This window comes from Coregonus lavaretus, assembly GCF_964263955.1.
Source record: "Coregonus lavaretus genome assembly, chromosome: 2".
Lineage (NCBI taxonomy): Eukaryota > Metazoa > Chordata > Actinopteri > Salmoniformes > Salmonidae > Coregonus > Coregonus lavaretus.
The window spans coordinates 38,647,070-38,657,029 of record NC_139989.1 but is presented as its reverse complement, the minus strand read 5'-3'; the positions used below and the strand labels follow the sequence as shown (position 1 = coordinate 38,657,029).

Genomic DNA, 9,960 nt, shown 5'->3' with positions numbered 1-9,960 from the left:
ACATTTGGTTCCTTGGAAGTTGTGGGAATGTGTGTTTTTGGTTTCGTAATGGGTTCTGGGAACAAAGCCATACGTTTCCTAAACGGTCAAACTGAATGTTTTTTTAATGTTCTGAGAACGGAAGTAAACATTTAGCCTATTCTGGGAATGTACATTTTATGGCTGCAGGGAGGTTCTGGGAGCATTTTACTCTGGTTCCTTCAAAGTTTTTTCTGGGAGGTTTTATTAACGCTCTGAGAATGGAAATTATTGGTTATTTAGAGGTTGTTGAATAACTTCCTTGCACCTTGACCAAACAGTCTTTGTGCGTGTGTGCGCCATCGTGCGCATGTTGATTTTGTCTATCCCCACCAGATGCGTTCATGACACCCAGGTTAAAATACCAATTAATTTGACAGGTCAAAACACAAATGAAACATTCATGGACATTTAGCTAGCTTGCTGCTGCTAGCTTATTTGTCCTGGGAGATTAAATGCATATGGTCCTTTTTTTTAGCTGGATCTTTGTAGAATTTTGACCCATTTTGAGTCATACAAAATCATGTGCTCTCTACTCTGACAATTAATCCAAAGATAAAATGGGAAACCTAGTTAGATTTTAGTACGTTTTCTCTCCTCATTCAGCTTTCTTCTTCTTTTTCTTCTGTGGATTTTATATGGCGGTTGGCAACCAACTTTAAGGTGTGTTACCTCCACCAACTGGACTGGAGTGTGGACCTCGTTCATCTTTCAATCACCCACGTGGGTTAGTATGCTCTTTAAAAAAACATGAGTAGATGGGAGAGGTGGCGCGTCAAGTGTCTAAATTAGAGGCAAGTTCTATTTTAGCGCGCGCATGAGCAGTTTGGATGAAATGATTGAATAGCATGTATATGTACATTTATTTTGCAAGCAACACGGCTGGTTTAGTCACCATCTTAAACGTTTAAATGAATGTTTCATTAAGACTTTTAACACTACTAGCTTGTTTTGGGTTAACTTTTTTTTGTACTCCAAGCACAGATAGGACACATGGACATTTGTTTCCTTAGGCTTTAATCATGCAAACACATTTATTTTTTATTATGACATGGCATCTTTGAGATCCGAAGCTATAATCTTCTGTTCTCTATCCATGGAATTAGTCCACTGCACCACCAGGATGGAGCTAGTGTGCCATATTTTTTACATATACAAAGCACCATTCCCAGAAAGTTGTGGGAAGGTTGTATACAAAATAACCATAGGACAACCAAGCTCTCATCAAGCTCTAAGAAACATGGTCCTCATTTATGTTATGTGGTTGCTGGGAGTGGCAGGGGAAGGTGTGAGTGACTGACTCACCACAGCACTGATGCTGTCTGTGAATATGTGAGGGGGTGGTCAGCTTCATTCACTTGCACTGTGAGTGGGAGAGGGCTGGGTGATAACACAACACCAGATATGTCTGCACTCCCATCTGCGTTCAGAAATAGTCACCTCCCAACTACTAGGCAATATTGGCTCTTGTGGCAGAGAGGCAGGAGGAAAGGAGGCTGTGTCTGAGAGGAGATAAAGACATGAGGGAGGGTAGCCTGCTGGGTTGAAGTGGCTGAGCATGCAGGGGTGCAAATGTCTTGCTTTCACCTTTTTCTAAACCACTTGTAAACCATAGTTTATTTTGTCATACATTTGAACATTGTGCTCTGTGTTCTTGGTGTCACACTTGGGTCAATTAGGGATGTGTGGTTTGCTCACACAGCAAAAAGGCTGTAAATGATGTCACATAACAGATCTTGTGTACATACCACAAAGCAGTTTTGTTATGCATACATTGAGAGAACACAACAAACGGAATCTCTCCATGTTCTCTGTGGAGGCTGTGCTGAGTGATATTCAAACCAGAATCAACCAACCTCTCCAGCCTGTCTACTGCACTATGGGATCACTTACACAGGATCTTGGAGGTGGGCGCGAAATTGGCCGGTGTTGTGTAGCCTATGACGTCATAGCGGTAGCTAGCTCAGTGGTTTTGACAGCCAATAAAACGAGCTGAAAGCACCCTGTTCCTCGACAATCAAACTCATACGTAACCAAGTAATGGTTAAGTTCAAGACTGGACAAAGTACAGCATGCCGGTGACCAATTCAAGAACATAGCCAACTTTAGGGATACCGCGCGGGACAACAGTGGCATCGGGTATACTGTTTGTGGACATACATTCTTACTGGTACATTTTTGCTATGGTTCATTTGCTGTGCAAATAAGATTAATTATTTAGTAAACTAACCTTAAAAAGCGAGTGCCTGAGGTCGTTTTCCAGTGCGTAAATACAGCGCGTTCACTCGTGGATTAGGAAACATTTGCATAAAGGCTAATTTATCTAGTAGATGTTCATCAGTCTACTCGGTTTTTGGAACAAATTGTTATAGGATAATTTATATTCCTGTGAAATGGCATAATATAATGCGCAACTGTACTATATTGTCTGTAACCTGATATTGTATGATGATGGTTACATTACATTATTAGCCTACTATAAGTGCTGCATCGCGCGCTGCACTTTCTGCCATTGTAGATAATTACAACATTGAACAGTGTCCGTATCTTGGGTTATTTACAGGGTTTTCCTGTACCTGAATTATCCTCCTCACTTTACAGATCCCATTTATTGGTTGATAGTGTTCTAGGAACCTACAGCACGGAACATTGAAGGTCAGTACAGTATGTTCCGTTCTTTCACTTTAACTGATTCCTTGCTGCTCGCATTACATGTAGTTTGGCGTTGAAAATGTCTTGATTTAAGATATCAGTTTATTTTGCATGCTGTTGACTCATCGTGTGTTACTTGGTTTTATTACATTTCCCGATTCAATGTGCTGCAGCTGCACAGTTATCACTTACATAACAATGTGACTTTAGATTATGACATTTCAAATGATAAAAATCAGTGTTGTAGTACTCTAGTCCAGGACTCGGACGTGACTCGGACCCGACCAGTGGGGACTCGGACTCGACCAATAGTGACTTCGAAAATCTCTCTTTGTTGAAGAATTTAACATACTAGCTACAACAGCAAATGTTAGAGCTAAATGATCTAGATATCCCTACAATGTGCAACAATGTAACAGCATTTAGTATATAAAATAAATGGTTAGATGGCAGCTTAGCACTGCAAGCGACTTGTGACTCAACTCATGACTATAAAGGACTCAACTCGAACACTAGGGACTTGGGACATACTTGGACTTAATGTGGTTTCAGGGGTAGAAATGTGCTTGATGTTTTAGTACATATGTTGGGTGGCTACCAAGCAGAAATGCAACCCACGCTGATATTGGCACAATTATTCTTTGTCATACCACCTCTAATCTTTCTAATTCAGGTGCATTGAAAACATTTTTTTCTCAATGTTTGGATTTTTTGTCTTTTCCTCTTCAATCTGTTCTTTTTACTCTGCTTCATCCTCTCCTCCTCCTCCTCCCTGTCCTATTATACACGAATTCTTCCCAGAACCCCTACCTTGTGTGTTTTCCGACCTGCGTCGTCGTGAACGAGAGACCAAAAGGTGCAAAAGAGCGGGATTTTGGTACCACTCCTCTCAGTAAGGGGTTGTGGCAAAGCCAATCATGAACTGCTTTGGCTCTCCCCCAGGCGAGGACGTTCCCCCCCCACGTTCCAGACGCTCCTCAAACAACATGGCCGCCAACTCAGCAACGCCCCCCTCTGACAGGCGTTTCCTCATCTTCTTCGACTTTGACGAGACCATTGTGGATGAAAGCAGTGATGACGTGGTGGTGCAGGCGGCCCCAGGCCAGAACCTCCCCACCTGGCTGAAGGACACCTACCGGCCAGGCCACTACAACGAGTACATGCAGCGCGTGCTGGCCTACATGGCAGAGAAGGGCGTGAACGAGAGCGCCATCCGCTCCGTCATCGAGAAGATCCCCGCCTCTCCCGGCATGCTGGCCCTGTTCCAGTTCCTCCGCCACTGCCCCCCGCAGGACTTTGAGGTGGTGCTGGTGTCTGATGCCAACACCTTCTTCATCGAGTCCTGGCTCCGCCGCGTTGGGGCCCGCCAGCTCTTCGTCAAGATCTTCACCAACCCTGCCACCTTCGACAAGGATGGCCGGCTGGTGCTGCGCCCCTTCCACTCCCACAGCTGCCTGCGCTGCCCAGAGAACATGTGCAAGCAGGTGATCTTGAGGGACTATGTGATGCGACGGACGCAGGAGCGCGGGCGGCCGTTCCAGAGGGTATTCTACGTGGGCGATGGGGCCAACGACTTCTGCCCATCTCTGATCCTGGGCCCCAGAGACACTGCGTTCGCCCGGCGGGACTACCCCATGCACCGGCTGATCACTGAGATCCACGAGGCCAGGCCGGGGGAGTTCAAGGCTGTCACTGTGCCCTGGGCCAGTGGGGATGATGTGGTGGAGCGACTCAGGAAGCACGCAGAGGAGAAATGATGAAGCTAGGGGGCGGGGGGGGCGCGGGGGTAAACCGCCTGCTCACACACACACAAATATTCAGAGACACACACACACACACACACACTCGTACACAAATGGCAAATCAAATACCCACAAAACCACATACTGACACACATCAATGAAAAAACACTCTCCGCTCAAGAATAGAGCATGCCAATTGAACAGTCCTTTGATATATTGCCTGCGACAGACAGTGTCACCCTTCCAGTCAGTCCATCTGTCTTACTCTGACTCAGCCATAGAGCTAGAAATACTGTAGTCTATCAGCCCACCTCCTCTCACACTGGGCTAAAGGTCAATCAGAGACACCAACCCAATAACAGAATCAACTCTGTTAGTCATTACAGAGACCTATGCCTTGGTTGATACCCTACCAATCAGGCCAGTATTTTGTCAGTCAAGCTTTTAAAGGGATTGATCCTCTTACTCTTGATTTGAGAAGGAAGAGGAACAAACATAAATCATTGCCTGAATTGGGCGTTCTGCAGTGATGCATGTAGGACTGATAAATTACCTGTATTCCTTTGTTGACACTGAGCTTAGTTGGTTTATTAACAATCAAACTTGGTCAGTAGCGCAGCAGATCCTATTAATTAGTGGCCCGTACTCTGACTATAGCCCTCTCCAGTCCACCCAATGGCATTGTCGATGCTAAATGAATGGGTGGCTATTCCAGTGTAATTCTTAAATCTTATTTTCAATAATAAATGGTGTTGTTTACGTGTTCTTTGTGAAATAGAGAATTGATGGCTGATCTGGGAAAAAATGAATGTGACAACATCGCCATCTACTGGCAGATCTACAGATTGCAACTGGGGACCAGTTTTAACGTTTTGGGAAATAAATTGAAATGGAACTAAAAATGTCCTGTACCATATGACATAGCTATATAACTAAATATTGTGTCATTTTAAAACATATGTATGTATTATTATTTATGTATGTCTGTTTTTAATATGTACCATGTACTTGTACCAACATGTTCCACTACCAGCAGGAAAATAAAGCCATGAACTAAACTTGAGTCTGTACTTTAATTATGTCCTATCCTAACACCCTATAATTGCACCCCACTATGTTTCTCTCTACACATACGTTCCACTGGAAACAGTGTTTCTTTAGTAAGGCAGCAGCACAATAGACTTGAACACCATTTAGATAATTTCCCACCACAATGCCACACCCCTTCCTCTCTTCACCATAACACCAAAGAGATTATGAATTTATTCTGTGCAATCACTGATAAGATGCATACTTTGTTTCGACATATTACAAGGCCTACTGAATTACAGAGGAGTAGCCTAACTAACCACGTTTCCATCCAACCATTTCATGTGGATTAATTACCTGATGTATGAAAAAAGTCACCACCGGGCTGATGGAAACATGAAATGCCGGTACAATTTTTAAAATGCAGACAGACAATTTGTTCGTTCGACATGGTGGGATCTTTCTGTGTCGGTAAAATTAATTATGCGAGAAATGGCGGTGGAAATGCCTTTATGTGCAAATATTGATATAATAACCATTATATCTAAGTAAACTTGGAGTCACGCGTTTATACACTGCTCAAAAAAATAAAGGGAACACTTAAACAACACAATGTACCTCCAAGTCATTCAAACTGTCCACTTAGGAAGCAACACTGATTGACAATAAATTTCACATGCTGTTGTGCAAATGGAATAGACAACAGGTGGAAATTATAGGCAATTAGCAAGACACCCCCAATAAAGGACTGGTTTTGCAGTTGGTGACCACAGACCACTTCTCAGTTCCTATGCTTCCTGGCTGATGTTTTGGTCACTTTTGAATACTGGCGGTGCTTTCACTCTAGTGGTAGCATGAGACGGAGTCTACAACCCACACAAGTGGCTCAGATAGTGCAGCTCATCCAGGATGGCACATCAATGCGAGCTGTGGCAAGAAGGTTTGCTGTGTCTGTCAGCGTAGTGTCCAGAGCATGGAGGCGCTACCAGGAGACAGGCCAGTACATCAGGAGACGTGGAGGAGGCCGTAGGAGGGCAACAACCCAGCAGTAGGACTGCTACCTCTGCCTTTGTGCAAGGAGGAGCAGGAGGAGCACTGCCAGAGCCCTGCAAAATGACCTCCAGCAGGCCACAAATGTGCATGTGTCTGCTCAAACGGTCAGAAACAGACTCCATGAGGGTGGTATGAGGGCCCGACGTCCACAGGTGGGGGTGGTGCTTACAGCCCAACACCGTGCAGGACGTTTGGCATTTGCCAGAGAACACCAAGATTGGCAAATTCGCCACTGGCGCCCTGTGCTCTTCACAGATGAAAGCAGGTTCACACTGAGCACGTGACAGACGTGACAGAGTCTGGAGACGCCGTGGAGAACGTTCTGCTGCCTGCAACATCCTCCAGCATGACCGGTTTGGCCGTGGGTCAGTCATGGTGTGGGGTGGCATTTCTTTGGGGGGCCGCACAGCCCTCCATGTGCTCGCCAGAGGTAGCCTGACTGCCATTAGGTACCGAGATGAGATCCTCAGACCCCTTGTGAGACCATATGCTGGTGCGGTTGGCCCTGGGTTACTCCTAATGCAAGACAATGCTAGACCTCATGTGGCTGGAGTGTGTCAGCAGTTCCTGCAAGAGGAAGTCATTGATGCTATGGACTGGCCCGCCCATTCCCCAGACCTGAATCCAATTGAGCACATCTGGGACATCATGTCTCGCTCCATCCACCAACGCCACGTTGCACCACAGACTGTCTAGGAGTTGGCGGATGCTTTAGTCCAGGTCTGGGAGGAGATCCCTCAGGAGACCATCCGCCACCTCATCAGGAGCATGCCCAGGCGTTGTAGGGAGGTCATTCAGGCACGTGGAGGCCACACACACTACTAAGCCTCATTTTGACTTGTTTTAAGGACAATACATCAAAGTAGATCAGCCTGTAGTGTGGTTTTCCACTTTAATTTTGAGGGTGACTCCAAATCCAGACCTCCATGGGTTGATAAATTTGATTTCCATTGATAATTTTTGTGTGATTTTGTTGTCAGCACATTCAACTATGTAGAGAAAAAAGTATTTAATAAGATTGTTTCATTCATTCAGATCTAGGATGTGTTATTTTAGTGTTCCCTTTTATTTTTTTGAGCAGTATATATTGTGCGGTCCTCCCACTACAACTCGGGAAAGCATGCAGTTTATTAGGCTACAGATTAAATAAATTATGATTAATTTCACAGGGTGGTGAACGTGCACGGTGATGAGCTTGATGCTCCTTTCCAATAGATATCAAGGGTCTTATTCTTGTGACATGATGATCGATGCTGTGCTGCCGTTGGACAAATACAAATAATATCCCTCTCATAATTAATTAATATTTTTTTTTTTTTTTTTTTTTTCAGTCATTTAGCAGACGCTCTTATCCAGAGCGACTTACATGAGCAATTAGGGTTAAGTGCCTTGCTCAAGGGCACATCGGCAGATTTTTCACCTAGTCGGCTCGGGGATTAGAACCAGCGACCTTTCGGTTTCTGGCATAACGCTCTTAACCACTAAGCTACCTGCCGCCCCAGGTAATAATCTCATTATGTAGGTATCCAACCACACTGTATCTGTGAGCTGTTGGCAAGTGTGCATGTGCCAAGACCAGAGTGGGCACATTTGCTATATAACGCAACCGTTTTTGTGACAAAAATCATCAGTAGAGATGAAAATGCGATGGAAACCCATTTCACTTGTATTTTTCATTCGGTACATGTGAATTTAATGGCAAAAGTTATTTTAATGTGCACTATGTCATCACGCACAGCCTTTTTTCCGCAAAAAGTCAGTTTGATGGAAACACATCTCTAGTAGGAACATGCTCATATTGTTTTATGCAGATTTTAAAATATTTGCATGAAAATCTGTCTCAAATTGGATGGAAACCTAGCTACTGATAAAATATTTTTTACAGTGTTAGTTTCATCAGCTGTTATACAGTATGATACAAAACACAGGAAAAACTGAATTTTTTGTTCACTGGGCCTTTAAAGCATAACATTTAAGTCATTTAGCAGACACTCTTATCCAGAGCGACTTACAGTTAGTGAATGCATAAATTTTTTATACTGGCCCCCCATGGGAATCGAACCCACAACCCTGGCGTTGCAAACGCCATGCTCTACATCCCTGCCGGCCATTCCCTCCCCTACCCTGGACGACGCTGGGCCAATTGCGCCGCCCCATGGGTCTCCCGGTCGCGGCCGGCTACGACAGAGCCTGGATTCGAACCAGGATCTCTAGTGGCACAGCTAACACTGCGATGCAGTGCCTTAGACAACTGCGCCACTTGGGATATAAGCCTACAAATCCATCTAACACATGCATTGGCTTTCAGTACAGAAATATGGATCCTGGGTAATTGTAATTGCATCTTTTTTGGCATTGTATTCATGTAAGGAATATGTGGCAAGAAATCAGTGGATTAATAATTGAACATATTTATGAAGATTTTACACTATTATGGAGAGATGTATTGCTTTGATTCTTTACCTATGATAGAAATAAGTAGAACATTTGTATGTAATTAATGTAATTATTATTTTGGCCATATTTTTTTATTTTTTTATTTCACCTTTATTTAACCAGGTAAGCCAGTTGAGAACAGGTTCTCATTTACAACTGCGACCTGGCCAAGATAAAGCAAAGCAGTGCAATAAAAACAACACAGAGTTACATATGGGGTAAAAAAACATAAAGTCAAAAATACAACAGAAAATATATATACAGTGTGTGCAAATGTAGCAAGTTATGGAGGTAAGGCAATAAATAGGCTATAGTGCAAAATAATTACAATAGTATTAACACTGGAATGCTAGATGTGCAAAAGATTATGTGCAAATAGAGATACTGGGGTGCAAAAGAGCAAAATAAATAACAATATAGGGATGAGGTAGTTGGGTGGGCTAATTTCAGATGGGCTATGTACAGGTGCAGTGATCGATAAGGTGCTCTGACAACTGATGCTTATTCACAAATGTAAATTTACAAACAAAACACGACATTTTCTTACCTTACAAAAATACATTGAACTATATTTTAAGACAATTAAATACTCTCCCAACAAAAAAGCTGTTAGAATTATGAATGTGTGTATGTCCCTTAAGGTCTTTGCGTAATGTGATATTGTACCCCCTAGCCCAACTGTCCTTTGTATAATATATATATATATATACAGTGAGGGAAAAAAGTATTTGATCCCCTGCTGATTTGGTACGTTTGCCCACTGTCAAAGTCATGATCAGTCTATCATTTTAATGGTAGGATTATTTGAACAGTGAGAGACAGAATAACAACAACAAAATCCAGAAAAACGCATGTCAAAAATGTTATAAATTGATTTACATTTTAATGAGGGAAATAAGTATTTGACCCCTCTGCAAAACATGACTTAGTACTTGATGGCAAAACCCTTGGTGGCAATCACAGAGGTCAGACGTTTATTGTAGTTGGCCACCAGGTTTGCACACATCTCAGGAGGGATTTTGTCCCACTC

At 43.3% G+C, this 9,960-nt stretch overlaps 1 protein-coding gene across 3 annotated transcripts; it reads left to right on the top strand.

The window, feature by feature from the left end:
• Positions 1 to 1,865: 1,865 nt before the first annotated feature.
• LOC311150374 (putative phosphatase phospho1) lies at positions 1,866 to 5,462 on the top strand. 3 transcript variants are annotated; one of them, XR_014615105.1, is made up of 2 exons: positions 1,866 to 2,188; positions 2,582 to 2,654. XR_014615105.1 is itself a non-coding variant. In XM_084187812.1 (2 exons), exon 2 carries the CDS (start codon positions 3,657 to 3,659, stop codon positions 4,425 to 4,427), a length of 771 nt encoding a protein of 256 aa, XP_084043938.1. In that variant the 5' UTR covers positions 2,048 to 2,188; positions 3,613 to 3,656; the 3' UTR covers positions 4,428 to 5,462. The 3 variants fall into 3 exon arrangements, 2 of the variants coding, with proteins under 2 accessions (XP_084043938.1, XP_084043937.1); XM_084187812.1 differs by lacking the exon at positions 2,582 to 2,654 and adding an exon at positions 3,613 to 5,462 and having other exon boundaries at positions 2,048 to 2,188; XM_084187811.1 differs by lacking the exon at positions 2,582 to 2,654 and adding an exon at positions 3,472 to 5,462 and having other exon boundaries at positions 2,048 to 2,188.
• The last annotated feature ends 4,498 nt before the right edge of the window (positions 5,463 to 9,960 follow it).

What these genes read in the sequence shown, in the direction of transcription:
- LOC311150374 (XM_084187811.1), top strand. Translation starts at nt 3,588, where the DNA reads ATGAACTGCTTTGGCTCTCCCCCAGGCGAGGACGTTCCCCCCCCACGT.